An 11,009-nucleotide genomic window follows, 5' to 3' on the forward strand; every position below is an offset into this window, starting at 1 on the left:
GATTTCTGAGTCTTGGGGGCTTGACATACCAGTGCTACCACAGCCAGCGGGAGGGCTACACTGAGCTTTACCGGAGGCTCGACGCCCAGAGCGTCGCTTCCAAGGAGAACACCCATCGTATAGTGTTTCTGATTCACTACCTCCGAATCAAGCAACAAAGTTTACTATATGCTGAGATACTTTCATGGATGGGGAGTGAGTATATTGGGTTGATGTTCTTCAAGTCAAGAAAGGCGGCAAATGGATATGTCTTATATGCGAATTGGCATTGACCTGAACCATCATCTGGGCATTTTCCCTTCGTCCCAAGTCCGCATCTACTCCCTACTTTGTGCGAATCACAAGGGCACATACGGAGTAGTATCAAAATTGCACGACCTAGTCCTGGCCGCCAGACTCTCGCAGCCATCTCGTCGATACACAACCCGTTCGAAATGGCCCCAGCAACTCCGCGGCGACCCCTTGCAATGCATCGGAATCCGGTAGCTAAACCACCTCAAATGCCTGAATCCTCAATCCACCCCCTTCTCGGGAGTTGCCAATAACCCGGAGCTGCATTGTCTTGAAGAGGCATTGCCATGCAGGGTGACTCGTGGTAAAGGGATAGCCATTGATAGTAATTTGCGAAAGGGGAAAGTCTTGAACAGTTTAGATGCTTTGTCCGTGGAAACTCCTCGGAGTTCCAGACCCCCGCAGATTGATGCGAACCAAGATCAAGATTTGGCCCCTGTATCGATCAATTTGAACAAACTTGGCCACGGTATTCTGCATGTAACCCCAAGGATCAAATGGATGCGGCAAAGACGAGGAACCTCTGGAATAAGCCGGCCGCTGGACGAGTTTTAACTCTATGAGGTCTTGGATCTGACGCCACAACGCAGATCTATCGTGTCCAAACCGCGTATTTGCGGAACGGAAGCGTAAGACGCATAAGCAAAATCCGCATTTGTTGCACCGATTCCGCGTATAGTGTTTGCGCAACCTGAGTGTCAAGGGTGGCATAGCTCGCAGATACGGCCTTCGCCCCTTTACACTTGCGCGCCGCGACTGGAACCATACAGTAGGACTGGGGGAAGTTGTGTCTCCCTACTCCGTACCAACATATGTAATCCAAGGTGCACGACCGTCAACGAACAACTAACACGAAGCGCCCAATATTCGAGTCCGAGTCTAACAGCCCTCTTTGACTTACAAGTTGCCCGTTGCCAGGTGTATAAGTGGTAGGTTAACATCCCAGAAACTCATATTGAACAACGGCCGGCAAAAGACATCAATCGCGGAACTCCACCCAGCCCAGATTTGGCACATTACTCGCGCAGACAGTCTGATGCTACAGTACCGTGTCAGTTGCTTGCGCGCCGATGCCGAAATAGGGCAGTGGTGACAGCGAAGGTGGTGATGCGTCTCCCTACCATTGGACCGGAGTCTTCGACTCCGATATAGTGGACCGGGATTCAGAAACCCGGCATACCTATGGAGGAGTATTGCGTTCACTAAAAGCAAACTCGGCGCCTGGCGAGCATCGTACAATGTAACCGGGGCTTCGCTGCCCGTCTATCAATATGCCAAGAAGATGGATAAGGGGGCCCAATCCTCGTAATCACGGCCAAAAGCGACGTGGCGATGGAGTGTGTACGACATTGGTACCCTAGGTTTGGGCCCGACTTAATGCGGTTGAAGGTGCTTTTCAAGACAATGACATGTATTCACGCCTCAAGGAAACAGGAGGTCCCAAAGACAACTTAGCCAGAATAGACTGGTTGAAGGTATTCCTGTCCATGTATCTCAGGGCCATTTGCCGGCAGATTTCGACACCAGGTAATCAAGGCCAGCTGTATTCATGATCGCATGTACTCGGTATATATATCGGGTATTCTAAACTTGATTTTGCTCCCTGCGCCTCTATGCCGCAGTCTGAAGATTGTTGAAAAAGCTCCCGCTCTCTCTGCAAACGCCACACGCTTTGTACTTTTATTGACAATTATGACGATTACACCTCGTTCACGGCGTCCTTGAGGTCCTTGACGTCTATCTGCCCTTCCTTTGCTTTCGCGGCTCCGGGGTGTCGGCTGCCCTTGTCCTTGACCTTCTTCTCCTTCTTCGGTGGCGGGGGGTAGGCCTTGAGAGCAATGGCCTGCCATTCCTTGGAGGCCTGGAACTCCTCCTGGATCGGGGCCAGGAGCTCGTTTAGTGATTTTGTGACTGCCGCCTTGAGAAGTTGCGGTGACAACTATTTTCAAAGTCAGCGTGTGTCCACCGCGTGCGTATCTGATGATACTTGTACATACCACGTCACTCCTGTAGTCCTCATGCATCTGCTCAATACTGCTGTAGACCAACGGCTCCAGGCCGTCTCTCTCGCGCTCAACAACAAATTCCCGCTTTCCGCGCAAGCCAGCTGCCGGCAGAAGGACGTATTCGACGAAAGCCAGGATGCCGTTCTCCTCAACCACCTTGGGGGCAGCAACGGCCTTTTTGATCTTCTTGGCGACGACATCCGGGGCGTCCAAGAGGTCGATTTTGCTGTCTGTTCACACTGCGTCAGCATCGCGCCGCATAGCAGCCATCTTCAATGCGAATTTGCTTACCCTCGTCACTTGAGCTCATCTTGGCGCCCTTAAGACCGGGAACCATGGGGTTCATCAAGTGGCAACGCTGTAGAACAGGGGTTAGAATTGCTGAGTCCGAGTGAAGCATCTTTGGACACTCACCTCCTTGTACCCCAGCTTGGGCAGCCAGTCCTTGGCGGCGATAAACAGCTTGCGCTGGTCAAGACCTAAAGCATGTCAGAACAGGCGGGGTCACTGACAAGACAGTAATGAGGGCACATACCACCGAACTGAGCATCGACATCCAGGTATTGTTCATCCAGAACCTATAAATCCTCTTGTTTAGAATCGGATCTTGTCTTCTTGCATCGGCGAGGCCGCGTACCTGGAGAATCGGGTAGAGCAGACCAGACAGCGGCGCATTGTCCGTCTGCTTGACCACTTCGGCACCGGCGCGCTTGGCGTCGTGCTCTGAGATGACTGATGACAGCTTGTAGACGTCCATGATGTATTCTGGGCTCTTCTGGTACGAGCTGCCCTGCACAAACTTGAGCTTCTCGGTCGAGACGCCCACGGCCTTGAAGATGGCGGTAATGACATAGCGGTAGAAGTCAACTCGGTGCTCGACCAGCTCGATGGGCGCCTTGAGGTTGTCGAGGAAGCCGTGGATGTCGGCCAGCAGGATCGTCACATGGCAGCCGGCAGCCAGATACTGGGCGATCTTGATAGCGGGAACAAAGTAGCCGCAGTGAGGCCGGCCGGTTGTCGCAGTGCCTGCAGGGGAACAGCAGCGGCCACTCGTTAGCAACAACGTCCATCTTGCAAATTAATACCCTCGCATTCGTGCCAAACATACCCCAGTAGATCTTGGGATGGCGGCCCTCCTCCAGGATCTTCTCGATGATCTCCGGGTTCAGAATCTCGGTCAGATTCTCGCGGATCAGGGCGAGCCTCTCTGCGGCGTCTGCGGCGGCCATGGCGCTCCCCGTTTCGATGTTTATGACTCAAAGAGATGTCTTCTTGTACTCCGTTTTATCTTCGGTAACGCGATTCGATCGTGCAGCGCTTCTCGTCGTCAATCGTCGGTATGGCAACTTTTCTGCTAATATCAAGCCAAGATAAAAAACGTCCGTGTTATCGCGGGGCAGATTGACTCACAATTGGATTTGGCGGGGTGATTTTTTGCGGTTCGGCCTTTCATCGGACCGCAGGTACGGACAGCCAGGTATCCTTTTCAACCCATCCATGCGAGGCGAGAATGTCACCTTATGTAATTATGATGAGTCATCATTGCCGCCAACTGGAAGTTGGTTCCCAATCAGAGCGCGCCTCTTGTATCAAACCTACCTAGTAGAGAACAGAACAGGTAGGTATTACATACTCCCTTTCCGTTGATTCAGTGGTATGTCCTTGGATAATCTGCATTGCTGAATCTTCAAGTCCCTCCCACTTCTTCTGCACTTCCATACTTCTCCTACATGAGCAACCCAGTTGTGGGTTGGCACTATACGGAATAATCATACATTAGGTACCTCATGAGACTTCAAAAAGGTGGGGGTTACTGATCGTGATTGTCAAAGTCCTTCCTGAGTATCTGGAGAGAATAGGAGTTTTCACATACCCAGGTACTTACCTGCTCGTGGGCATCATGGCGCGATGTCTGAGATCGATAATCGATACCGTCGGTAGTCTAGCTAGATTTCATATAGCCCATAACACTTGGCTACGAGAACAGCACTTTGATGCACCAGCACCTTCGCACCGATGCTTGCAATAAGCTGAGACATACATATCCTAATTATCTCCCTCATACGTGATCTAATAAGCATTGAATTTTTCAAATCTGATGACTTTTGTCATACCTATCTCTCATTGTGCCCAAATTGGGCTGGACCCAAATCGGGTAGTACCCAAATTGGGCAGTACCCAAACTGGGCAGTACCCAAGCTGGGCAGTACCCAAACTGGGCGGACCTCTCTAGCAGACTGCTTTTTAAGTTTGTCTTTGATAGCAACTCGCTGAACAAACGAGATTCTTTTCACATATGTCTAGAGCAAAGTATGCAGTCAAGTTGATGGTGTGAATGTTTTAGGGATCCCCTCTGCAGTTCAAGCTCGCCTGAAAATGATATTTGAAGTACAAGTCAACAGAGAGAAACAGGATAAGAAAGCCAAGGATCCAGTTTCCTTCAATACTCTCGAGACCAGATGCTGCTCACTGCTAGTCTAGCGAAGACAACAGTAATACTGCTCCAGTCCAAAGCACTCTCAAACATATGCACACCTACTCTTACGATGAATGAGCTCCGTGAAATCGAACCATTAGCGACGAGGATCTCGACAGACCTTGTACATTCCACAGGCTTCACGAGCATGAGTCTGGTCATCAGAGTCCGGGTTCGTGCTCGGCAAATCATGATCACGGATGTGCTCTTCCAGGCCAAGCATCGTGTGTACTTCTTTCATGCGAGGAGCTTCAGTGATAACTAGAGAATTATCAGTTAATCGCAGTTCTAACTAAGGTCTGTGACGCGCTACGCCGTTTCACAAATGCATGAACTAGAATGCATGCGTGTTCAGAGCGTCTTCTTTAGGCTCCTGGACGAAGTGTGCGACAAATTTGGTCCGCTGCTGCTTCCAATATGTTCACTTCTTCTTGCATGTCCTAGATGCTTCGGCATTCTCAAGGGATGCAAGCGCGGTAGCGCTCAAAGTAGTCACTTGCTGCTGTACTGTATCATAATGTTGCTGTCGCGAATGTGAGATTACGGTCCCCATTCTGTATGTAATCACATTGCTATCATCATTCTCATCCCATTCTCTAGACACTGATGACTTGTGATGACGGCCAAGGGCGAGCAGCTGCTTTTTTTTCAACGTTGAACAGGCGCAACCTCTCTAGCAAACACATATGCAACTGCCTCCACCAATTGAAACATTGAAGCGACCGTGACGATGGACGAGCAGCAACCAACAAGCTCGTGGCTCAGCGCATGGCCGCAGTACGTAAGATGTCGACCAGCTGCTGAGTCCGGGGTTCTACCTTTCGGATGGATCCAAGGAGTCTCATTAAAGTTACGAATATGTTGTCGGCTATGATCCGCTCGTATGGGAGCATAGTGGAATAACGGGCTAGAGACCTCGATAGATACGAGTACTACATGGTGGTACTATACGGATATCGAGTCGGGCTGGAGGAAATGTCGTTGGTCCTGTAACACCGGAGTATGAAGCCATGTGACGAGCACGTGTGCTCTTTGTTATGGGCTTCTACAGTTGGCGCAGGCAGTTGGACACTGCTGACTGTAGATGATGCTGCCAACAACACGTGCTGCTGGGCGGATTTTGCCATTGACATTGATAAGGCTCGTGAGAAGTCTTACGTGACTTGCTCAGAACTATATACTAGTATATTACTCCACGAACCAATCTCCTATCTGCGTTGTGGCCTCAGCACGAGTCAGGCCGATGCCTGCTGTTCGCCCACTACGGCAAGTCCTTAGCGAGCTCTTCAATGCGACAGGGATCGTCAAGCAGCCAAGTCCAATCAAGGAAGCCGAGCCAAGCGGCAGATTTGTTCCTGGTGTCCTTGTAGGGATCTTGTGTAGATCGTGTTTGGGGTCCCTGGACGGGTGGGCACACTTCTCCTTTTTCCTGCATCCCAAGGAAACATGATGGCATAACACTGGGATTGTACTTGCACATACGCGGTGCTTACTTCGTTGGCCGATGAGCTGCTTAGAAGAGTCGCATCATCGGATGGACTGAACTTCTTACCTCTTTCCAATTTGGAAGCCATATACATGCAGTTTCAGGCTGGACACTACCTCTAACATTGATAACGCTGAGATTTTTTTTCATAGTATGGGCAAGACCATATACTATATGTGTAGAACATGGGCTCGCCGTCTCCCGATGCCAATCCGGACCATCAGAATCTCGTCTAGGCAAAACGAAGTCTCAGACGCGTCAATCCCAACCAGCTTGCGCGGCTGCTCGAGATTCTCAAACGGCGATCTCCAGCCAATCCAATCTTACCATTACAGGCCAAGGGCGAGGCCAAAAGAGACATTCGCGACACCAATGACGTCTCAAACCGTCCCGTTCATGTTGCCGTGGCGCGGGTGGACCGTTGGCATGACGGAGAAAAGAAGCACGGCCCACAGAAGGCGAAAAACTTGGCTTCAGGCTTTGTTATTTTTGTCTTGGTGCGGCGATTCTCTGGCTCCGCATGGACTGTTACAGATGGGGCGGCGATGCTGGGACTGGATCACACTGTATGGGGATTGGGGCAGCTGAGTGAAATGGTGATAACGACTATGTGGTTGATGGAAGAGTTGACGACGAGGAGCAGAGAGGGTGAAGCCATCAGGAGATGGCTCATGAGGGCCTTTTCGCAGTAGGTGCCCTATCCGACATCAGTGCCGGCTGGCCATGTTGCGTATCATCAGGGATCGCAGAGTTGAAAGACAGGAGAGGGAGCCCTTTCCCTTACCCCTGCATGCTCGCCATGATGTACAGTATGTCCATCTTTCTGACTTATCCAGCGGTCAAGGTGACCAAGCTGGGTATCTGTGCTCGGGTCAGACGGCCAGCCAGAGTTGCATCCAGCGCAGGTAATGATACCTTCCAGAGTGATGGCCTCGCCTGTCATGCACGAGTAAGAAGGCACAGTAAATACAGTACAGCACAGTACTATACGCAGAGAAGCCGCCGAAATGACCCCTGGCATACAATTGCGGGCGCCTGTGGGGAGAGCGCGGCGATCAATGGCGAGTCCAAGGGGCGAGGCTGGAATTGCGCGGTTTTAGCAGGGCGAGGGAGATGATTTGACCAAGGAAAACGGAGACCAAGACGTGCTGCCCCTTTCTTCAGAAGCCGCCTGCCTGTAGATCGCCATGTCGCTGACTGCATCTGGCGGGCGATGGCATCATGTACAGTGTAATCTCCTCCTCGACGTCTCTTCTCTCTATCCACCGCTGCAGGGCAGTTCCAGCAATGGCTCTTCTCAATCCAAAGCGTCGTCCAGTCCTGGAGTCTTTTTTCGCCGGATTCTGCCCTGGTGCGACAATAAAAAGCACACAAGCCCGTCCCGAACAATCAAAGATGCCCGGCACCGGCTGCTTATTGTCCTGGCTATTCCTCCGTAGCTCGCATGCCTTAGCAGCCCCAATAGCGGGCCGCAGCAACCATCGTGAAGGCCGTGAGCTGCCTCATTCGGCTCCGCCAGCCAACCAGGCCGAGGGCCAAGCTTCCGGCTAGCTGGTGACAGGGGATCGCAGCTGCGGGCTAGGGCGAAACGAGGCAAGGCATCGTTGGATGCAAAAGCTTGTTCGCGATAGGGTCGGTTTCTGGCTGTCTGCCCCGGATCGTGAAACGGCTCGAATGTTTTGCAAGCGGCGCTGGATCTGGCATTCGGCTGCAAGCAGCTCCATGCCTTACAGTTGAGGCACTGGCCTTTGTACGGACGACCAGGCGGGCTGTGAAAACTCGGCCTCGGGGACGCGAATACAACGTGCCAAATCCTGACGCCTCACTGGCCCGTCTCTCTGCCCTCCTCCTCCTCCCGTGGGCACCTAGACTTCCAGTTGGAACCTTCTCAGCGCCTCTGACGATTGGATAACTGTACGCCCGCTTTTCCAGCAGCACTGGAAGATAAGGCACCTGAGCGAGAATGGAAATACAGTGCCGCAGGGCAGCCGTGTACGGAGTACTCTTGCCCACGAACAGCCCGCCGTAGTCGTAACCTGCCGCCCTAACGCTTTATGCGCAGCTCCACGCCGATTACTGTTAGCAACTGAGTGTCTTCCCAGCGTCCTTGTACCTGCTGCCCTTCTGATAGCCTCGTACCTCCCTCCCCCCAAAGTCTGAGATGTCACCACCGCCCCATGCTGCATCCAAAACACCTGCCCCCACCAAAATCTTCCATCTTCCTCCCCTGTCCAACGCCAGCCAGAGAAGAGAAGAGAAGAACCGCCTCGAGATCAAGTAGAATCCCTGCCTGCATGGGTCGACCCTCTTTTCATCAACGTGGAATTCCTTTGACTCGCCTGCTCTGGCTTCTGGCTTCTGGCTGGAGCTCCTCCAAGGCACTGAACCGCCGCTCTCTTCGTTCTTCCTCCTGTCGTTTGCCTTCCACCTGATCCGATTCCTCTTTTATTGTTTCTCCCTCTTCTCCTCTTTTTTTCTCTTCTCCCTCAAACCACTCACACCCTCCCTCGTTCAACTCTCGTCGGCTCTTCGATTTCGACGAAGCGACACACTCTTTATTCCGTCGACAAGGGCTCGAGTCCAAGGCCGGCTGTTTGCGTGTTTGCTTGCATCTCCTCGTGTTTCTCAACCCTCGAAGCAAGCTTTCTCGAGCCAGATCGATTGTGTCACCTCGCCCGTATTCTCATCTTACGGGAACCGCGTTTCGTTTGCACCGTTGATCGGGCCCATCGCCTATTCCCTTCCGATTCTCTACACTCGTTTCAGGCCAGATTCTTGCCTTTGACGATTATAGGATCCTATGACCCAAAGTTCATCGCAACTGGAAGCGACAAGTTCCACGATCCTCTCCTCCGAGAGCACGTTTTCTGTCATCAAGCAGATGCTTCAGAACCCAACCCGCTCATAAGAGACGGGAGATGCAGACAAGCCTCGACTACAACAGCATCTCTAGGATGGGCGTCAAGATGCTGCCCGGCCCCCAGCGAGTCATCAGCATGAAAAGCCCCATTTTCCGCTCCATAGTGGGCGCCCTCTGCGTCTTCATCATCATCATGGCCACCATGAAGAGCGAGACGTTCCACATTCACCACAAGATGCTCGAGCAAGCCGACGCCAGGGCCGCATCCGAGCCTCATGGCAACCCCCAGCAGCCTTTAGACGCCGTACCCGCTCCAACACTTGGCACTGAAGAACCCAGCCCTGCCAAGACCAACTACAAGATGGATTGCAACTCCGACCTCGCTCACCTTACCCAGATCAAGGACCGCTACAAACTCGAAAACAGGTTCCAGTACATGAAGCGCTACGTCAAGTTCACTCGCAAGGAAGGCCTCGAGCGCAAGCGAATGACCAAGCTCTCCCAGAACCTGCTCACCGACAGCTTCAGAACGGTCGACCTGGGCGCAGGCTTCGGCGGCGGCGATGCGTGCGCAGCTCCCCTGGAGGTCGATGTCCCCGCGTCGGATTTCCCTCGCACCGTCGATGCCTCGGACTTCATGTTTGGAGTGTCGACAACGTACAAACGCTTCATGGATCCCAACACGACGCCCATCAACGAATGGGTGTTCTGGCTCACCGACAGCCAAGGCAACTCCAACGGCGGCAAGCTGCTTCTCATGCTGCTCGACGCGACGGACGAACAGCTCCAGCAGGTAGCCGACATGCTGGGCGACGTGGGCATCGACGTTGACGTCTATCACTCCGACTCGAGGGTTGAGATGGCTGTTCGCTATCTGACACTGGTGCCGACCCTCTACACTCATCCTGAGTCGGCGAGCAAAAAGTGGCTCGTCACCTGCGACGACGACACCTTCTTCCCCAGCATGCACGGTCTAATCGAAAAGATGAGCACCTTCGACCACACCAGGGATATGTACATCGGCACCTTGTCGGAGGATGTCGGTGCCATTGAGCGCCACGGCTCCCAGGCCTTTGGAGGAGCCGGCGTCTTCTTGTCGCGGTCCTTGGCTGAGAAGATTACGGGCCTCTTTGGCAGCTGCACCACGCAGGCCAAGATCCTCGAGTCGAACTCGGGCTGGGGCCCTCAGGGAGACATTATCCTGCGCAAGTGCATCTACGAAAACACCGAGGTACGACTGACGACGCTCTGGGATCTCTGGCAGCTCGACTTCTTCGGCCATCCCAGCGGTTTCTACGAATGGGGTATCAAGCCCTTGTCGCTGCATCACTATCGCGGCGGCGGCTGGCACAGCGCCAAGCCTGCGCAGTACACCAAGATCGCCCACTCGTGTGGTGAGGACTGCACCCTCATGCGCTTCCAGACGACGGACGACTTCATCATCTCGGGCTACTCCATCGCCCACTACCCCCAGGGCATCACGTTTGACACCAACCAGATGGAGGCGACTCTGTACGCTGCGCCCGAGAACAAGGGCTGGAACCTCGACTTCATGTTTGGGCCGCGGCGGCAGTCTCTCCTCAAGACGGGACGCAAGATCGCCTGGGAGCTCCAAGAGTCCGAGATCCAATCAGACGGTTCCGTCTTGCAGACATATACCCGGAGTAAGAATGACGAGCGATGGGTCCACTATGACAAACAGCCGATGAGCAATATCGACGGTGTCATTGAGCTTGTCTGGATCCCTTCATAGAAGCCGCACGACTCGATGCGGTGCGACCCTGTCCGCCCCCTTTGCCCAAGTCAGGAGGATAAACGGGTGCCGTTGGACGGCATTGGACTGTTTCCCTCCCTGGTGTCACCATGGTCGAACGGAAACGCCTTTCCTGT

General features: G+C 53.1%; 3 protein-coding genes across 3 annotated transcripts; 1 reads left to right on the forward strand and 2 right to left on the reverse strand.

Annotated features, from left to right (window-relative positions):
* Nucleotides 1–1,990: 1,990 nt before the first annotated feature.
* Nucleotides 1,991–3,608, reverse strand: TRIREDRAFT_82334 (tyrosyl-tRNA synthetase, class Ib; the record flags this gene model as incomplete). Its single annotated transcript, XM_006969574.1, has 7 exons — nt 3,406–3,608; nt 2,935–3,323; nt 2,833–2,875; nt 2,712–2,776; nt 2,589–2,655; nt 2,289–2,527; nt 1,991–2,230 (listed from the first exon to the last, which is right to left on the reverse strand). Exons 1-7 carry the CDS (start codon nt 3,524–3,526, stop codon nt 1,991–1,993), a joined length of 1,164 nt encoding a protein of 387 aa, XP_006969636.1. The 5' UTR covers nt 3,527–3,608.
* A 284-nt stretch (nt 3,609–3,892) lies between these two features.
* On the reverse strand, nt 3,893–4,996 carry TRIREDRAFT_112255 (uncharacterized protein; the record flags this gene model as incomplete). The annotated part of the gene is made up of 7 exons (XM_006969575.1): nt 3,893–3,896; nt 3,931–4,053; nt 4,183–4,243; nt 4,339–4,367; nt 4,412–4,583; nt 4,768–4,774; nt 4,895–4,996. 7 exons carry the CDS (start codon nt 4,994–4,996, stop codon nt 3,893–3,895), a joined length of 498 nt encoding a protein of 165 aa, XP_006969637.1.
* A 4,229-nt stretch (nt 4,997–9,225) lies between these two features.
* Nucleotides 9,226–10,872, forward strand: TRIREDRAFT_72788 (glycosyltransferase family 31; the record flags this gene model as incomplete). Its single annotated transcript, XM_006969554.1, has 1 exon — nt 9,226–10,872. One exon carries the CDS (start codon nt 9,226–9,228, stop codon nt 10,870–10,872), a length of 1,647 nt encoding a protein of 548 aa, XP_006969616.1.
* Between the last annotated feature and the right edge of the window lie 137 nt (nt 10,873–11,009).

The sequence above is a fragment of the Trichoderma reesei genome (assembly GCF_000167675.1).
Source record: "Trichoderma reesei QM6a unplaced genomic scaffold TRIREscaffold_35, whole genome shotgun sequence".
Taxonomy (NCBI): domain Eukaryota; kingdom Fungi; phylum Ascomycota; class Sordariomycetes; order Hypocreales; family Hypocreaceae; genus Trichoderma; species Trichoderma reesei.